Source organism: Gigantopelta aegis, chromosome 7 (assembly GCF_016097555.1).
Source record: "Gigantopelta aegis isolate Gae_Host chromosome 7, Gae_host_genome, whole genome shotgun sequence".
Taxonomy (NCBI): Eukaryota; Metazoa; Mollusca; class Gastropoda; order Neomphalida; family Peltospiridae; genus Gigantopelta; species Gigantopelta aegis.
The window spans coordinates 20,786,777-20,807,954 of NC_054705.1; the positions used below are offsets into that span (position 1 = coordinate 20,786,777).

General features: G+C 36.8%; 1 protein-coding gene across 1 annotated transcript; it reads left to right on the forward strand.

Moving 5' to 3' along the window:
* The first annotated feature begins 556 nt into the window (after nt 1–556).
* Nucleotides 557–20,906, forward strand: LOC121377408 (transcription factor E2F3-like). The gene is made up of 9 exons (XM_041505387.1): nt 557–1,051; nt 7,291–7,396; nt 8,757–8,851; nt 9,498–9,622; nt 10,101–10,183; nt 11,180–11,279; nt 12,224–12,338; nt 13,439–13,646; nt 17,549–20,906. Exons 1-9 carry the CDS (start codon nt 797–799, stop codon nt 17,758–17,760), a joined length of 1,299 nt encoding a protein of 432 aa, XP_041361321.1. The 5' UTR covers nt 557–796; the 3' UTR covers nt 17,761–20,906.
* The last annotated feature ends 272 nt before the right edge of the window (nt 20,907–21,178 follow it).

Below are 21,178 nucleotides of genomic sequence, written 5' to 3' on the forward strand. Positions count from 1 at the left end.
ACAATCTAGCATACCGGTAAACTTTTCACTGCTATTTTTTAACTTCTTTAATTTATTTAATATATTATTTTGATTTCCCCACTGACTATTGCATTGTTTTCATTGTATTGTGTTTATTTTATATTTAGATCTGTATTTCAGAGGGTTTTATAAAGTGAATTTTGCTAAAGTAATAATTCCCGACAGTTTTCTTTGATGTTCTCTTTCATCTTGCCGCTGGAAATGAATGACTTGCCCGTTTCGAGGATTTTCATGTCTGTGAATTTTCATGGTAAAGAATAATAAAGTGTAAAGATGTATTTCAATGGCAGTAGCAGCAGACTTTGAAAATACAAGTCATAGAATCACATTCTCTCAGTACTAGAACAGTAATATTGTATTTGTTTGAATATAACGCATTGTTTGGAAATAAAATTTTACTATACACGGTTCGGGGCTTTTTCACGTGATGTCAAATCGCGGGAAATATGATTTCGCGCCACTCGTCAAATGCTTTGTTATGACTGATAGTGAGGTCTCAAAAATCGTATCCTCATCTGTTGACCTACTCAAAAAATCTTCGTCATCCGTGCTACCATCTTCACTTGGTAACCTAAATACAGGCTAACGGGATGTTAGGACATCTATTCTGTTAAAGGATAACATTATTTCATTTCGTGCAGCACGCATTACGCCAATAACCATCATTTATGAGGAGAGGGGTGCAAACGGAAGTAAACCAAAACAAAGGGGGAAAGTTGAGGACATTGCAGGACAAGGAACCGGTGTTGAAAAAAGTGAAAATAATCCGGGAAATATGCCACGCAAGCAAACGCTTGTCGCCAGAGAGCCTTTTCCAACTGTTATCAAACAGGAAAGAGACTTTGATTGTACTTCACCGCAAATTATGAACTTGACCAGCATTTATAAGCATCCGTCAAGTGCTCAGAAAATGTTAGGTTGTGCAGACGTGTCAATTTCCCGGAGTGGGCTGCACGATCAAGCAGGATTTACGCCAAACGGGCCGAATTTTAGTCCAACCCAGTGCAAAAGTGTACACGGACGACCGCAGGTAAATTGCCTAACCTGTGTATAAAAATGTTGCATTACATTTTTATGACTTTCGGATAGTTGAAGTAACTTTTTTCTTTTCAGATGCAATCAATCTATTTTTAGCTCCGCCCCCCTTTGTTTCCATTTCCTCCGTGTTGCAGGAATGAGGCAAAACAAATATTTTGTTACTGTTAGTATTTACCTGAGTTTTTTAAAGACATTATTCCATTTACAGCCGTGAAGACGTCTGTATCTGTTTTGTTTTATTTTCTAAACTTGTTACAATATCGTGTTTTAATCGGTGTCAAATCAACCCTTTTAAAATGTGTAGGCCTATGGCCATGTGGACCAACTCAAGTTTCCAAAGTTTTAAGAAAGTTTTAGTTTTAATTGAATAATTTATTTTCTTATGTTAGGCCTATAGAAATAATAAAACAACATTTATTTGGATACATATGATTGTTATATGCTGTAACAAATAGTTAAAATCTTGACTTAATTAAAAAAAATTTAAATGCCATTTAGGCCTAGGCTTAACTTGACACCAGCATACATTGTACCAACAAGCTTAGGAGGTTCCTACCCAATGTCACCCCAGCACAAATTAATCGGTGACTAGGTTATCACTGGCCGTTAAGTGTCAAACATGATAATTGTGACAATGTGTTTAAAGTATATTCCTGACACATTTATAAGCGAGACCCTACTTGCCCAAGGTGCGATGTATTAGAGGATTGACCACCCTCGATGGACACATTTTTCCCATTCCAACCAGTGCCATGTACTGCGTAATGAGTGGTACATTAAAGTCATGGTATGTAATGCCCTGTGTATGGGTAGATTACACAACAATCCCTTGCTGCTTAAATGTTGCTAGGGATAGCCCATGTGGTGGCAACAGGTTTCTTCTCTATTAACCAGAACTATGTATGTTAGACATCAAATAGCTGAAGTTTAATGTGTGCTGAAGCTTATTTCCCCACCCACTATCAGAGTTGGCAGCGTTGGATGTTTTATGCACTTTCCAACAAGATGGACAAAATGCATTACACAGTGGGCACTTTCTTTGATATTCCAGTTGCGGAGCACTGACTTCAATGTTATTTTTTATTTTTATTGCATGGCCCAAAAAATAAAGACTGGGCTTTGCTTGAGTTCATTGGTAGAGCACTCGCACAATGGGTCATTGCTTATTTAGTGACCTCGACACTTCGTGACACACACACACAGACACACACACACAGACACACACACACAGACACACACAGAGAAAATTTCACATACATTGTTTTCGCTTCCTATTTATTGCACAAGAATATATATGTATACCCAAGACTCCTTTAAACATGGAGGTCTGCATTTATGTATATTGCCGCAATAGGTTCATATTTCATTGTCTAGACCAACCCCAAGTTCAGCCAGCGACGAGTGTTTTGTTAACTTTCTCTGAACAATTTGATTGGTTCCCGACGTAGCCATTTGGTTTACCATGAAGCACATTAAACCAGTCTAGGGGATCTTGTTCTGCTCGGGCTGACTTAATGTAGCCCAAATGTTGCGTGAATCATGTTAGAGTTTAAAAGTTTGTTTTGTTTAATGACACCAGTATGGTTAATTGGTTAACAATGGTTAATTAATCATCGACTACTGGATGTCAAACATTTAACAATTTTGACATTTTAGAGGAAACCCACTACATTTTTCCATTAGAAGCAAGAGATCCTTTACAAGACAGGACAACACATACCACAACCTATGATATACCAATTATGAGAGTGGGTCCTCCAAGGGGATTTGATCCCACAATCCAAGAACTTTGGCACTCTTTTGGCCAAGCTAAATACACCAAAAACTGTTGAATACCCAGTAACACCACTAGAGCACATTGATTTATTAATCATCTGCTATTGGTTGTCAAACATTAGGTAGTTTTGGCACTTTGTCTTAAGAAAGGAAACTAGCTACATTTGTCCATTAATAGCAAGGGATCTTTTATATACATGTACCATTCCACATACAGGATAGCACATATCATGACCTTTGATATACCAGTTATGGTGTACTGGCTGGAGCGAGAGACAACCCAATGGGCCAACCGACAGGGATCGATTCTGTAGACCAACCATGCATCATGCAAGCACTTTTACCACTAGGCTAGGTCCCCCACTCCCACCCAGTGGTGAAGGAAGGAAATGTTTTATTTAACGATGCACTCAACACATTTTATTTACAGTTATATGGCGTCAGACATATGGTTAAGGACCACACAGATATGAGATAGGAAAACCCGCTGTCACCACTTCATGGGCTACTCTTTTTGATTAGCAGCGAGGGATCTTTTATATGCACCATCCCACAGAGAGGATAGTACATACCACAGCCTTTTGTTAAACCAGTTGTGGGGCACTAGCTGGAACGAGAAATGGGCCCACCGACGGGAATCGATACTAGATTGATCTCGCATCAGGCGAGCACTATACCACTGAGCTACGTCCCGCCCAGTGGTGAAGGTTACATGTAAATATGTTACGCTAATATATGCTGGGGTGTAACACAATTAATAAAAACATATTTCTTTCCGAATACTAATAACTGCTGAAGTGTTGTCACATTTTCCTTTTCTGTAACACATTGTACAAAGCTGTACCCATGCACGACCTTCCTGAAGCTAGTTTGTGTTAACTGAACCATTTTATATGTGACAGTGACAGTGACAGGGATGTATTTAGGACGTGGATATCTTTATCACCTGCGAGAAACTGAATACAGTGCAGTCGTTTGGTTAGAAGGAAATTGAAGGCATATTTTGAATCTGAGGTCATCGTGTGGGTGTGAGATCGGTTCATATTTAAGCAAAAATGTAACCTAAAAGTAGACCAATGTACGGACCGATTATAACGTACAGTACGCAAAGTAACACTAATGTTTCAGGCCTTGTGTTTCAATAACCTGCACCTGCATCTATAGGGAACATTTCGGGGAACGTTTTGTTCATTATAGCATCACGATTCCCTACGCAAGTTTCGCAGGGTTCATAGCGGTCTTTAAATTCCTTCAAAGTCATTGAATTTGAAATTTTTTTTGATTTTTAGGTCTTTGAATTGTAATAAAAGTCTTTATTTAATTATAATTAAAAGTCTTTAAATTATCACAAATCATAGCTAAAGCAATGGTGATATCTTTTACAGCTGCATGCATTTGATATTTTCCAGTTACATGGTTTAATCTGTCATGATCAGGAGTGGGAATTCTCCTCAGATCTGCGGTTTTCCTCTCATGGAACATTGTGTTTCCTCACATTTTAATCATCCTTGCCCCCGGACCCCTCTAGATTTCCTTTTTTTTTTTTTTATATATAATTCACCACCCCAGACCCCTTAGATTTACTCTCTTTTTTTTTGTTCACAGTTCACCAATTCCCACCCCTGCATGATGCATGTAAAAAAAAAAGCTCAATGTTTTTTTTATGGACTGCAACATATACACACTGATTTGGTACTTTTGGTATTTTTTATCGTATTCTGTTGTTTTTGACCGCTGTGTGAAAGTCTTTGAAAATGGCAGGCAAAAGTCTTTGAATCTGTTTGGTCTTTAATGCTATGAACCCTGTTTCAGAGATCACTACACAATTTTAAAAGTTTCTAATCAATTTCCAACTGACTAAAAATATTGCTAATCAAGATTTTGAAAACAAAATGTTCCCTGCAAGTTAACATTTAAACAACTTTAAAAAAAAATTATATCTGAGAATGATAGGGTATGCATCAGTACCCCCCAAAATATTTTAGGGTACACATTTTTTACCTATTTTACCCTCTGGAAAAAACACTGCTGCCTGATGCACGGTCGGTCTGGGATCGATCCCCATCAGTGGACCTATTGGGCTATTTCTTGTTCTAGCCCATGCACCATGACTGGTATATCAAAGGCCATGGTATGTGCTATCCTGTCTGGGATGGTGCATACAATGTGACAGCCATAAATCTAGTTAGTTAACAGCTTTATTTCTTATATCTCATTTCAGCCAGTGCTCCACAACTGGTATATCAAAGGCCGTGGTATGTACTGTAGTATCCTGTCTGTGGGATGGTGCATATAAAAGATCCCTTGCTGCTAATCGAAAAGAGTAACCCATGAAGTGGCAACAGCGTGTTTCCTCTCTCTGTATTTGTGTGGTCCTTAACCATGTATCTGACGCCATATAACCGTAAATAAAATGTGTTGAGTGTCGTTAAATATATTATCAATTTTTTCTCTCTTAAACTGAAAAAAAAGAAGAGAAATATAAAAAAAAGAAGAAATAAAAAAAAAAGAAGTAAAAATAAAAGAGGACAACATCATCAAACAAGAGTATTTCCTTCCTTGCACATTGTTTACGTACTATTATACGATACATTTTGCACATGTAATTCCCTTCCGAAAAACATCGAGAAATTATGGAAAAGCTTTTGTAATAGAGTTCCTTCCCCTGATTAGCTACCACCGAACAGCTTGGTCGGTCACGGAAGTAACCAAATGTACGAACATAGCCTTGGTACAGGTTATTTCGATTAAATGCCACAAATCCATATATATTATTTATAGATAATGTTATATAAGTACACACACATTAAGGAAGAAAGGGTAGGGGGAAAAAACAAAAAACCCTACCTACCTACCCTAATTTTTTGGGGGGATGCAACCGGTAACACACCTTTTTTTTTTTTTTGGCCTTATTTAAGTTTTGCTTTAAGACCATGTACCTTATATGTATCTCGTCTCTTTGGCAATAAAAATTATGTTATCCCATGCTGATGGTGTCATTAAACAAAAACTTCAAGTCTATTTGACTTCTATGATTCTCTGAAAGAAAGCCGTTTATTTGATTCATTTTCAATATAAATCCACTTTTTAACCTTTGAAATGCAGGTGTAAGTCACAAGTGATTGGTCAGGTCTCATTGGTTACAATTTTCAGTTTTTTCTGTTTTTCGATGCTTCATTTGTGATCAAATTTTTGTTCACAATACATGATTTTCTCAGGCGACAGAATTTAATATATATCTTACATTTTCAGTGCATTCAAAGTATGTGATATTTTTCAGATCACATACTTTAAGAATTTGATAACTATGTAAATTAGTCGGTCTTGGCACTAGGTTTATTGACATTTAAGCAAACATACTTGGGTGACACTCCATGATTGACGTATGCATTCATAGTCGTCAAATGAAAACATTTCAATGGCAATTTGACACTGACACTGAAACGTTAGGCATAACTTTATTTTGATGTAAGGACATCCAAAATGACGTCATTTAAGTTTGACGTCATTTCCATTCAAAAATACACCGTGCCACATATTCTTACATCATTTGAATATCTAGTAATGGTGGACTGGAATTAAAGCTGCATGTACAGTTTACAAAAACACGTATTAAGCTTGAGCTTATATGATAAAGAGATTATTACCCTCGTGTATTTCGGTATCATCAATGTCATATATTAGGAATAAAAATAATGTATTATGCTCGCCAGAGGCTCGCATAATACAATTTTTATTCCTAATATATGATATTGACGATACCGAAAAACACTCTGATAATAACCTCTAGATATATACATATATATATACCCAAACAAAATAACATGTTTCTAATAATAATATTCGCTTATCATATTTCTTATGGTGCTGAAATGTTTTACTGATACCATTTTTATTGTATTGTTTAACATCTCATGGGATTTAATCTTGTGGAAATTAAATGGGTTCCACTACATTACGTATACAAATGCACTGAAATTTACTGACAGAATATTTTGATGATTACTATGGACCTTTATCTGATACACAATTTTTGTGGGGTGTTTTTAGCAGATACACATGTATAATACACACATATTTCAGGGTTTCTAGATTGTAGTAGCCCCACTCCCATGGCTAGTGGTATTCAATGTTGGGCTGGTGAATAACTGCTATTGCCATGCCTGATGGCTAGTGAACTTTTTTATCAAATGCTGCAGTTGTCTATTTTGTAAATGTGAATATCCTATCCCTACCACCACTCAATGTTAGTGTTTGTAAGCTCTATCTCCCTCTTTAGGTGACATATATGATTATTTCTATTGATTAGTAAAATTGTATTAACTTAAAGTAAAGTAGGGCTAGTGAATTTTTAATCATGGCTAGTAAATTTGTAAAATCACTGATCCCATGGCTAATGGATTTTATAAAAATTCTAGAAGCCCTGAATATTTATTTATTTACTTATTATTTCAGGCTAAAAGAAAGCTGGAGCTTGAGCCGGAAATAATACACGAGGGATTCAAGACTCCGAAGAGTTGTAAACGACGAGCGCGCAACATTTCGGAATCGAGTCCACGCGGTGAGGTTCAGAAAGGAAAAACACTCTGCTCATATATTTGCTGAATCTAAAGGGTGGGGAGTATTAAAGCTATGCAGTGAGGTTCAAAAACAATAAACTCTGCTCATATATTGGCTGAATCTAAAGGGTGGGGAGTATTAAAGCTATGCAGTGAGGTTCAAAAACGATAAACTCTGCTCATATATTTGCTGAATCTAAAGGGTGGGGAGTATTAAAGCTATGCAGTGAGGTTCAGAAACGATAAACTCTGCTCATGTATTAGCTGAGGGTGAACTAAAGGGTTGGACACCACGACTGGTACAACAAATGCTATGGTATGTGCTATCCTGTCTATGAGATGGTGCATATAAAAGATCCCTTGCTGCTAATAGAAAAGAGTAGTCCATGAAGTGGCGACAGCGGGTTTCCTCTCAATATCTGTGTGGTCCTTAACCAAATGTCCGACGCCATATAACCGTAAAATAAAATGTGTTGAGTGCATCGTTAAATAAAACATTTCCTTTCCTTAAAGGGTGGGAAGTATTAAAGCTACACGATACGGTTCAGAAACAAAAAACGAAAAAACCCACTTTACTCATATACAGGCAGAATTAAGTATCATGTCCACTTGTGCGAATACGGACACATTTTGGTGGTGTGTTCATGTAGTTATCAGTATGTTTGGTGTGGGATGTAGCTTGATGCAATTTCTAGTTCCAGCCAGTACACCACGACTGGTATGTCAATGGCTGCGGTATATGTTATCCTTTCTGGAATGGTGCATATAAAATATCCATTGCTACTAATTGAAAAATGTAGCAGGTTTCCTCTCTAAGACTATATGTTAACATTACCAAATGTTTGACATCCAATAGCCAATGATTAATAAATCAGTGTGCTCTAGCGGTGTTGTTAAACAAAACAAACTTTAACTTTAACCTGTATGTTTTTTTTATTCACTGTGTGTTTTTGGATACATTTCTGTACATACCGCTAGTTGATCCAGTTGGCAGAAACATATTCCCAGCTGGACGCTGCACCACACTCTGTACCATATAAATTAACACAGTCTTATGTTATTTCATTGTGTGATATTTTAGCTGTATCCGTGTCCACATACGCACTTGGGGGGGACACTACTTCAGAGGGTGAAGGGTGGGGAGTATTAAAGCTTATTCAGTCTAAAGTATATTTTTGTCATTATGGAGACCTGAAAATTTCAAATTTGCTTAACTCATTTAAGGGTTATGCCAAAAAGACTTGCGTAACAAATTTGATTCCGTGTTTTACAAACATCGTCATTTTGTTTGCAAGTACACTTTTAATAAAAAGTGAATGCTTTAAGAAATGTTAAAAAAAAATTGTTTATTTATTTTTTCAGGTGCAAGATCTCCGTTGGAGAAAACGCGGTACGACACGTCGTTGGGACTTCTCACAAAGAGATTTGTCGGTCTTCTGCGAAGTGCTCCTGATGGGGTTAGCTATGTTATGTGTTAAATATTTTAACATCTCTGCATGCACTTGTGTTACAAATCGGTTGTAAGTTTTATCACCAACAGATGTCGAAATAAGGTGAGAAAGGTCGTACAGGTTACGGTTTATGTTCTGTGGGTCTGAACGTAGGACCCTTACCAAAAGAAAGTGGCACTGAAAATTCACAATATCTATGCTCAAAAATCCCAATATATTTATTTAATTATGTCTGTTCTAATAAATTAATTTAACAGTGGTGTACTGCATCATTCAAATAAACCCATTGGGCTATTTCACATTCCAGCCAGTGCACCACAACTGGTGTAACAAAGGCCGTAGTATGTACTACCCTGTCTGTGGGATGGTGCATATAAAAGATCCCTTGCTGCAAATTGAAAAGAGTAGCCCATGAAGTGGCGACAGCGGGTTTCCTCTCAATATCTATGTGGTCCGTAACCATATGTCTGACGCCATATAACCATAAATAAAATGTGTTGAGTGCGTCGTTAAATGAAACATTTTTTTTATTTTGTCATTTAAACTTTGGGAGCAAGTACATTTAATATTTTCCATGACAATTGTTATTGATTTGATAATTCCATTTTTTTGTTTTAATTAATTAAAATATTTTTTTAAATGTTATTTTCAGGTTGTGGATCTGAACCAGGCAGCAGCCATGTTGGAGGTCCAGAAACGGCGGATTTACGACATCACAAACGTGTTGGAGGGAATCAGTCTCATTCAGAAGAAAGCCAAGAACAATATTCAGTGGAAGTAAGACATCTTTTATTATCTTTTTTTTTCTTCTTCTTCTTCTTCTCCTCCTCCTCCTCCTCCTCCTCCTCCTTCAAAATTTCTTAACAAAAATTACTAAATTTACGTTAGTAATTTTAAAAATATCTTCACTAATAAATAAAGAAACCTCAGGAGGTTTTCAAGTTCCAGCTAGTGCCCCACGATTTGTTTTCAAAACTTTGTGTCATTATGTTGACGATGATAAGAAAAACCCTTTAAAATATTTTATAATGTTATGAAAAATACCTTTAAAACGTCATAGAAAGAAAGTCAGGAAAAATGTCTTTGCATACATAGTCTAGCCACTGAACTAAAACATTTTCGAATGGAAAGCATCATCCACAGACTTTCAGTAAAACAGTCTGGAAACATAGCCAACCACCTAGATATTGTTGTAAGACGTTTAAGATGGCGTTTTCCAATATTGCTTGTGAAATAATGAGCTTTTATTTTTCAGAGGTGCTACAAACTCCATTGCTGCTACTAAAGGTTTCGGTGCGAACAAAACCATCAGCACAACGGTTGTGGATCTGCATTCAGGTAAATGTCGGCTAAAGACAGCAGTACTGTTGTTTCGTTTACGTGTCGGTTAACTCAAATTTAAATTCACACTGAACACCAATCCACTTACATGGTGAGATCACTAGAACTTTATTTGTGTATTCCAGAACTATTTGAGGCTTTTATTTTGACATTTGAAAATGGAAAATTACAATTTTAGTGCAAAATAACTGTTTTGAAAACCCCCCCAACACATTTGGAATATTATTGTAGTACATAACCACATTACAAGGTAAGATTAAGTAATTCGCCAGTTTTACAAATTATATATTTCACAAAAGCCAAACATTTACTCTACTATAGTCTACCCCATCTTCCTACAAAAATGTTTTTTGTAAATAATTTTACTTTGGTTGGTTGATGTAATAAGAAAAGTAAAAGTGTTTTGGAAATAACAAAAAAAAACACGATTTCTTTGTGCAATTTCGAAAACATTTGGCTCAGAAATAAATAGCTTGTAGTAAATTCCATTGAATGAAAAAAGGCGTTCCCTGTGGGAAGGTCTATAGGTAACAATCTACAAATTCTGGTGACAGGTACCTAAGATTTTGAAACTTGTTCGCAAGGCATTTAATTCTATAGAATCTTTTTATATATATGTAGATTTTTTAAAAAACCATCTGCTTTTCCACAGGAAGCGAGGCATAGCCCAATGGTAAGACGCTCACTCAATGCGCAGTCGGCGTGGGATCGATCCCCGTCGGTGGGCCCATTGAGCTATTTCTCGTTCCAGCCAGTGCACCACAACTGGTACATCAAAGGCCGTGGTATGTACTACCCTGTCTGTGGGATGGTGCATATAAAAGATCCCTTGCTGCTCATCGAAAAGAGTAGCTCATGAAGTGACGACAACGGGTTTCCTCTCTCAATATCTGTGTGGTCCATAACCATATGTCTGATGCCATATAACTGTAAATAAAATGTGTTGAGTGCATCGTTAAATAAAACATTTCTTTCTTTCTTTCTTTTCCACAGATGTTGCTGATCTTGAGGCGAAGGAGAATTTACTGGATGAGTTGATCACCACCAGTACGAGGCAGCTCAAACTGATGACTGATGACGCAGAGAACGAAAGATATCCTTGTTGTGTTGTTTTTTAAAGAATGTTTATTTCTGTTTATGTATTAAAAGATGGGATTGGTCAACATGCATAGCCTATAGAAAGACCTTTCCCTACATTATACAACTGAAGTACTAACTGGTCAACATTGAGAAAAATACAAGAAGTGAATTAGTATGAGAAAAGTAAAACTGTTGCATTTTTAACCGGTCAAAATATAAATATTTGTATATAAATTAGAACCAGAGAAACAAAAAATAAAGGATCCTGGAGTAAAGTAAAAAAAAAAATTGTTGCTGGACTGAGTAACAACAAAGAGTTCACGTTTAGGTTGTCCCATTAAAAAAATATATAATTCGGAAGAGAAAGGAAAGACCTCTAGCTAAAGTATATATACCTCAATATTTAATGTTTTAATTCACTTTCTTTTGTTCTGACACTACAAGAACATTGATTTATTAATTACCAATATACCAAAGGCTGTGGTATGTGCTATCCTGTCTGGGATGGTGCATATAAAAGATCCCTTGCTGCTAATGAGAAAATGTAGCGGGTCTTCTCTCTGACTCAAAAATGACTTAATGATTAATAAATCAGTCTGCTCTAGTGGTGTTGTTAAACAAAACGAACTTTTTTTATGAATTACGAACTATTTAGATCTCAAACATTTGGAAATTCTGACATAGTTTTAGGTAGGAAACCAACATTTTTCCATTAGTAACAAAGGATTTTTTATATGCGTACATGCATGTACCACAGTCTTTGATAAAACAGTTGTGTTGCACAGGCTGGAATGAGAAATGGGCACTGCAAGCTCAATTATTTAATCATACTGAATTAGAAGCTTTTTTAACTTCCAGATTATAATTAAAATTATTACGAAATGAGATTAATGCATGCCATTACATCCAGATGTTAAATAAATTTGATTTTTGATTTGTTTGCCTTAACGTTACCACGTTAGCGTATGTGACGTATCAAGACATTCGAAGTCTCAAGTCGCTGGAGGAACAAACGGTCATAGCTATTAAAGCACCGCCAGAGACCAGACTGGAAGTTCCTGACCCACACGAGGTAAAGCATCCAAATATTTCAGCCATTTTATTCAGGGGACATTTTGTTTTCAAAATCCTGATTAGCAACATTTCTAGTCAATTGAAAATTGATTAGCAACTACGGTTTAATGTTTTAAAATTGTGTAGCGATCTCAGAAACAACAAAATGTACCGTTATTGGCTGTTAGTATGTTTGTACCAGTGAAATGGAGTTGGGGGGTGGGGGGTGTCAAATGTCAGATTAAGTATACATGAAAAGAAAACGGATCCAAGTGATATTTTTCTATTTTTACTTCATCTTTTTTCTTCTTCTTTTTAATAAACAGAACTAGATTAATCATGAATTTTACATTATAGATAGTCTTTATAAAAAATATAAAAAAAACTAACCAAAAAAAAGAGAGAGAGAGAGAGATAAAATCGAGAGGAAGTAATAGTCATGTGATTGGAGGTGGGTACCATAGATACAATGAAGATTATGGCCATCCCATTGGCTGTTGGGAAGTGAGGGCTTGGTATACTGACTGGAATAATGTTTTTTTAATTAAAACAAAATTACTAGCTAAATAGCAGATGAAATAATCCTACAAACATCTCTGGTCTTGAAAAAATGACCTGGGATTGTTTGTGGTGTTTTAATTTAACCTGCTAGATCTGACAAATGGACTGCTTTTCGCAGGTCACTATTTCAAGCCCTGCAGCGTTTTCTCACAAAGTGAATTTCACCCCTATACTGTGCACATGAACTGGTCCGAATATTGTTACGACATACATGTAGCACGAGCACGAATATTGTTACGACTGGGTACGAGCTCGAAGATACTGTTACTTAACTTTAACAGTAGATGACGACTTTCAATGTTGCAGCAAAAAATAAAAATGCAGGATTAAACAAACCCAACAACATTTTATGGTAACCGGGTGGGATACTGGGTTCTTGAAGTCTGGTATCCCCGAGATATCAGGATATCATGATACCAGGATACCGTTAATCTCGAACACTGGTAGGCCATATTTTTTATCATAGCAGGTCATATTGTATCTCTCATCTGCTATCTTAAAAAAAACCCCAACAGCTTCTATTTGTAGTCCTGCACTGAATTCCTGTCTTCTTTTCAGAGTATACAGATCTGGTTGAAGAGTCAGAAGGGTGCGATCGAAGTGTTTTTATGTCCGGAAGACACCAAAGACTGTGATACGACCAACGAGAGTCTGCGCGAGACGAGCGACCCGTCCTCCTCCAACACGAGTGGGGGGAGCGCCGGCCGCATCAGTACAGAGGAGGGCTGCTTCTCTGAGGATTCCAATACCGGCGATAGTTTTAGAGGTGAACATCTGATAATTCAAAAATGATATGCCCTTTGTAGCTCTGCTGTTTCCCTAGAGCGATAAGCCGACACGGCCCGTGCTCCCTTAGCCAGCCAAGTAAGCGCCTTCATGTCTGGTAAGCGCCTTAACTGCAGGACCGTGTCGGCTTAATTTGTAACATGTTTACAAAACAATGGAGCTGTGATCCGTAACGTCATTCACCACACATTATCACACTTCCATTTGGTATCTCTGCAATTGTTTAGATGTTCACTTTGAGGTCCATTGATCGCACCGTTTTAATTGTCGGCGGGCCTGTGCTGGTCACGTGGTACAGATAACTGCTTGTTGTAATAGTGTATGTATGCTTGGGAATTACGCATCAAGACAAATCAAAGAAAATACCTATTAATTGAATAAACATCTCTGAAGGTGAAATTCTTGAGTAAAAGATGTCACCATTATTTTAATTTTGTAAAGTCTTTGAACCAAACCGACACTGCTTGTCAATTTGAATACACATGCCAGTTTAGGGCCGAAAGACATGTCGGCTATCCCAAGGGCTGAGTTCAGCCAGACCGAGCGAAAACAAAACGTTCGCTACACTGGTGTGTGCGCTTCACGTTAAACCAAATGGACACTACGGACACCAATCAAATAGTTCGCGAACGTTAGGAAGAACGTTCGTTGGCTGAACTGAGGAAAGCTCGGCGTAATATACGTCACGCTTCAGAGTCAGCTGACACCCACGTGTCAAGAGACATCGTTGCGGACATGAACAATACGATTACATGGAAGTAAATCTTGATGTAAATGTGTAGAAAAACAATAGTTGTTTGCATCAATGAATACCTAACTGCAGTTTCGTTATTTCCTTTGTCTTTGTTAATTTTGTAGCTATGGTCGAGAGCACGCACTGAGATCGCGATCGCAGGAAATGAACATGCAGTATTTATACAAATTGCAGTTAAACGTACACTGAATTAGTTTACAATAATCATGTTTGTTAGATAATGCTAGATATGTATTTGTTAAACTGTGAGGTGACAAGCATTTAACACGACGCTGAAATCAACAGCAACAACATGGCGCAAATTATGAAATTGTTGGGGGTGGGGAATTGATGGGGTTTTTTTTTTTAAAGATTTAACACCCCCCCCCCCCCCCCCAAAAAAAAAAAAAAAAAAAAACCCCACAAAAACAACCCCAACATGATTTGATGGATTGAAGGCAAACACTTAACTGTTTTCAACCTACTACCCCACTTCTTTTGGCTTGATTTTTTTTGTTATAATGATGCTATATATGTAAGCACCTTAAAAAAATCCTGGGGAAAGGCCTGGTTAGGTAAATATCCAGGGCTAGGTTTGGGTGAGCCAAACAATTCGCCAAATTGCCAATTAAACTTAAAATTAAATTATTACATGCAGTTATTTCGCCAAACTAAATTAAAATTCGCAACTGCTTTCAAAATTAGCTGTTGACGAATTTGGTGAATGCCAGAGCTATCCCTGATATATGACAATTACAAAATAATTGTAGCTCTGCTGTTTGGCTCATTAAACTTGCCCAAATTGTTCATAATACTTGTATAAATATTTCAGTCTCCTACTGGTCCAACCGAAAGGGAATATAGGTTTCCTTTCTGTCTGTCCACCCATCGGTTGGTCCGTCCTTCCATCCATGTCTGTCCGTCCATGTCCATGTCTGTCCATGTTGGTCTGTCAGTCTGTCCATCCATGTTAGTCTGTCCATGTTGGTCTGTCAGTCTGTCCATGTCGATCTGTCTGTCCGTCCGTCTGTCTCACATATACTTTTTTGTCCGTCTGTCTGTCTGTCCGTCCGTTCATGTTGATCTGTCTTTCGGTCTGTCCATCCATCTATCTGTCTCACATATACTTTTCTGGACTTTATTTGCAATGCTGCAAGATATCGAGCTGAAATTTTGTTTATAGTTCTATCATGTACTGTTTGACATGCATGGCGATTTACCCATTTTTTACAGTGTTAAGGACCTTGCATTATTTAGCAGGACTCCCAGAATACTTGTTAAAACTTTACCAAATTGTTAATTTTGGTATTCCTCGGGCATCGGAATAAGTCGAGAACGTTCGTTCAGGTTACCAGGGGTTTACCCCATCTCAAGAAAGTCGAGAACGGGACTTCGTTTTTTTCAAAAAAATTATTTTAATCGGTCGAGTGTTACTTACAAGCATGTGATTCTTCCGCTTTTGAAAAAAATTCTTTATCATAAAATAAATCCGTGAAAATATTTTCATTACAAAAAAAATCCCATTTCCCTTTATTTTCAGATGTTTTTTTTATTATTGCACTTCCACTAAACCATTTTCTTAATGGCTATTCGCTTACCTGTAGACAGTGTACCGCGGTATAAGACTGATGACCAGTCAAAGAAATTGCTGCGCTTTTGTATGATGGAACATTTTCAGCTTTTTTTAAGAATACCAAATCACATGCCTGTACACATACAGTATCAGTTTAGTGATAACAGTGGTGTGAATAAATAACAATACCAGTGTGTCTGTTACGAGATCCTTTTTAGTAAGAAAAAAAAGAAAGAAATGTTTTATTTATGGTTATATGGCATCAGACATATGGTTAAGGACCACACAGATTTTGAGAGGAAACCCACTGTCGCCACTTCATGGGCTACTCTTTCCGATTAGCAGCAAGGGATCTTTTATTTGTGCTTCCCACAGGCAGCAGAGCACAAACCATGGCCTTTGTTGAACCAGTTATGGATCACTGGTCGGTGCAAGTGGTTTACACCTACCCATTGAGCCTTGTGGAGCACTCACTCAGGGTTTGGAGTCGGTATCTGGATTAAAAATCCCATACGTAGACTGGGATCTGAACCCAATACCTACCAGCCTGTTGACCGATGGCCTAACCATGACGTCACCGAGGCCGGTTTCTTTTTATTAATCACGGAAATATGTTGTAACCTATAGATTACAAAATCTGTATTTTGTAGTGCTGTAACGATAAACCAGTATACTGCAATTATTAATACAATAGCGTATCACTATTTTTTCCTTGTATCTTATTTGACTTGAAATAGGCAAACAAAACAAACAAAAACCCTATCATTTTATTAATTGGTGATGACAGGAAATGTAACAGTCAACATAATCAGTGTAACGTCAAGTGTATTCGGCTTACTTGTTGGCATACGAAGTGATAGGTCGGTTAATACTTGGTTCTAACTTCTAAGCAAAACGTGCTAAAAGTCCAATAAAAATAACCAGTTAACGATAATTACAAATAAATGTTTTGTTACTTACACATTATTATTCATTGTTCATTTACGTTGGAATATGGCTACAGCTATCATCTTCAAAGAAATAAACCAACAAGTGAGAATCGCACTTTGCTGTTTTTCCCTCAACTCTGAATACTTCGGCCAATCGTTCAAAACACCAAGGCCACAAACCTCTGGTTCGGTCGATCTGCCGAAACATTGCGACTCATTACATACATTTACGTATCAAGTGAGCAGCAACGGAAAAGCCGGATAGTAAGGATTTCCGAATGTGACAATTTATAAATAGTGTGACACCGGTGTTCTAGTAGACTAGTATTGTTAAAAAATTACAACATTTAGCCTGACAGCTGAAACTAATAAAGATAAAAAAAAACGTTTATGCCTTCTGCTTTCATTGAAAAAAAAAAACACCAAAAAACTAATATTTTAAGTTAAATAATATCAACTATATTGCAATACATATTGCAATACGGTTTCTTATATCGCAATACGGTTTTGACCGTATCATTGTCCCCCTAATATTTTGTGGTAACCTGTACATGGGTTACCAGACAAAATGCTTATCTTAATGCTTGAACCCTGATCTTTCTATAAATTGTAAAATTTATTTATTTGTTATTTGTTTTATCTTGTAGGTAAAGTTGAACTAAACGAAGAAAGCCCACTTCCAGTACACCCGAGTATTTTAGCGGATGTGACAGCGAACCTGCTACAGCACACAGAGGATCAACACATTGAACCCTTCCTCCAGCTTGAGCCGCCCTTGGACGTCGAGGATTACATCTTCGGTCTCGACGACGGCGAGGGAATTTCCGATCTCTTCGATTCGTATGACATCACCTTGTAGTGTTACGTCCGGTTTTTGTCTTCAGGTGTCAGCTCTGTTGCTGTGGTGCAAGAATATTTAATAGAAAACGTTGCAGGATGAATTATCGAAAACCCACGACATCATTTTGTAGTGTTACATCTCGTGTTTGTCTTCAAGTGTCAGCCTTGTTGCTGTTGTGCAAGAATATTTAATAGAAAACGTTGCTGCTGCAGGATAAATTATCGATAACCTACGACATCACCTTGTAGTGTTACATCCGGTTTTTGTCTTCAAGTGTTAGCTCTGTTGCTGTTGTGCAAGAATATTTAATAGAAAACGTTGCTGCTGCAGGATAAATTATCGAAAACCACTGAAAATGAGTGAACGGTTGAATGTTAAAGTGCTGGTGATAAAAGATACTGCATGAATTTTGCTGTATACTGCACAATGGAAGAATGGTATGCAAGAGCGTTTGTCGACATTAGCTTGTGATGTAGTCGACGTGTAAAAATTGACAATGTCACATGTAGTGTTATCGTCAGTGTCGCATCTGTTATCGTCAGTGTCGCATTGTTATCGTCTTATTTTATTTTCATGTATGTTTGTTCTGTCTTTTTAATAGTGCTTGCAGTATGTATATGTCGCAATCTGTATATACAATATTGGTGGTTTTCACCTTTGTTGTAATTGTATACACTTTAATTACTTACTGATGTTCTTGGCTGTCATCACCCCTTTGCAAGGCTTTTGATGGCACTGGTACTTGAAATATTTGAATTACATTATGGCATTTTGGTTTAAACTATTTATTTTCTCTTTGTTTAACAATGGGATTGGTTGACAAGCTAAAGTCTATATTAAAAACCTCTTGTTATATTATGATGGCAAGAACAAAGTTTGTTTTGTTTAACAACACCATCAGAGCATATTGATTTATTAATCATTGGCTACTGAATGTCAAACATGGTAATTTAGAGAGGAAGAGCACTACATTTTTTCATTAGTAGCAAGGGATCTTTTATATGCACCATCCCCCAGACAGGATAGCACATACCACATACCATGGCTTTGATATGCCAGTCGTGTTTGGTTTTTTTCAGAACAAGACAAAGAGTCAAAATTAATTGTGAATAGTCAAAACTATTAATAATCAAAATCCAGATGGCACCAGAAAAAATATATAAATTCTGATTTGTTAATAATGGCATTTTGATAAAACAGTATTCAAAATACACAGTTCCTGAAATTTTTAAAAATGGCATTTTAAACAGTATTCAAAGATACAAGGTGCACTTTACTGATGAGTATGCGTACACGTGTAGTAGAAATGAAAGTTCAGCATTTAATAATTACAAGTTAATCTGAGATTAAAGTTTTCCATGTTTATCCAGGAGTCCAGATGTTTAATCATCTGTACATACTGTTTCCAGGTTTTTTGTTATATGTTAAGAATTGTCCATATTCTTCGTAAAAAAATTAAATTAAGATGTTTTGGCTGATATTCTGTGTATCTATTTTAAATAGGGCCGCTATGTTAGACAGTTGTGGGGCCCAAAACCTTTGGGACCAATATCTTGATAGTTAACCACCAGTATTATTAATTAAAACATTCCTTTCTTCCTTAATAAATTGTAAAACAATATTACATAAATCAGTCATTCCATGTGATACACACATTAAACTTAAAGGAGATTTATCATGAACAGGTCTAGCTCTGTATGAGCAAATAATTTCGCCAAATTGTCGATTAAACTTCAAAAACTGAAAATTGTGCAGAAATAGATTTTTTTTTTTTTTCTTCTAGAAAATTTCATTTATTACCCGAAATAATTTCACCAAAATGTCTATTAAATTTCAAAAACTTCAGAAATTGATTTTTTTTTTGTCTTCTAGAAAATTTCAATTATTACCCGAAATTATTTCGCCAAATTAAAATAAAATTTGCCGACTGCTTTCAAAATTTGTAATTGGTGAGCACCAGAGCTGGGCCTGAGGAGTCGCCCTTCAAGATAATTAAGTTTTGTTTTGAAATCTAAAGATTATCCCCTGAAATACGAAGGAAGAAGGAAGGAAATGTTTTATTTTACGAAGCACTCAACACATTTTATTCAACAATACTTCAAACAATACTACTTGCACTTTTAGTAGTATTTTGTTAGGTTCAAACTACCAACTGCCAGCATAAAGTTGGCCAACTTTCTGCTGTCAAGACTTTGACTGTCCAGTTGCTAGTCTGAGCACTCTTACAACTCTATTCTCGTTAGTTGTTGATCGGAGCATACCCGTTGTAAGTCGGAATTTGGAGAAATTACAACGCAACCGTTGAGTTGGCCAACTTCGTCGTGACAGTTGACAGTCTGAGCCTGGCATTACTAGCTGTGGTTTACATTTGCATGGTCCCTGTTATGCTTTAATATTGTTATTCTTTAATAATCGCACTGCCGTGAATTGCCTGAAGAAACGAGTATAATGCAGGGCATTGCAGCTATCAGGGGTGGGAATTCTCCTGGGATCAACTGATTTCCTCTCGTGGAACATTGCGTTTCCTCGCATTTTCCTCCAACCTGTGTCAGATGGCACAGATTTTAACCTAGGATTTCAAGAATTTCCGGGACCTGTCTAGATTTCCTCTTTTTAACAGCTCGCCAATTCCCACCCTGAGCTATACTGTGTGTACAAGACATATGGATGTTTTAGTGTGTATTGAAACAACACATGTATATTTTATTGCTGAATCTGTTTACTGTGTATGCTTGATGTTGTCATGCTGTTGTGGGTAAAAAGGAGTACATTATGTGTTTGTACTTAAAAAGAAAATGTAGGGTGTTGTACTTGAATATGTGTCGTACTTGAAAATGAATGTATGTACATGCAGTACTTAAAAGAATATTTTGCGTGTTGAACTTAAAAAGTATGTTGTGCATGGAAAAGAGTATCTTATGTGTTGTGATGTAATGTATCACAAACAGTTGTGCCTGCTGAATGTAGTACAACCGTATTCAATGTAACACAGTGTAATGTCTCATTATGTCTTATGATATTTCTGGCTTAAATGGAATCATTAGCATGTTTTGATGCAACATTTATAGTCCCCTGTTGTTAAAGTTTGTTTTGTTTAACGACACCACTAAAGCACATCGGCTATTGGATGTCAAACATTTGGTAATTCTGACACGTCATCGGAGAAAACCAGCTTAATTTTTCCAAATGCAGCAAGGGATCTTTTATATGCACTTTCTCACATACAGGATATCACATACCACGGCCTTTGACCTTGCATTGGTTGGAACTTAAGGCAAAATTAGTTTTTTTAATGAATCCACCGAGGTGGTTTGATCCTATGACTCGAGCACCTCAAGTGAGCATTCAACCGACTGAGCTATTCCTCTGACGATTGTGCAACAGTTACAAATATTTGACATCCAATAGCCGACGATTAATAAAGCAGTGTGCTCTA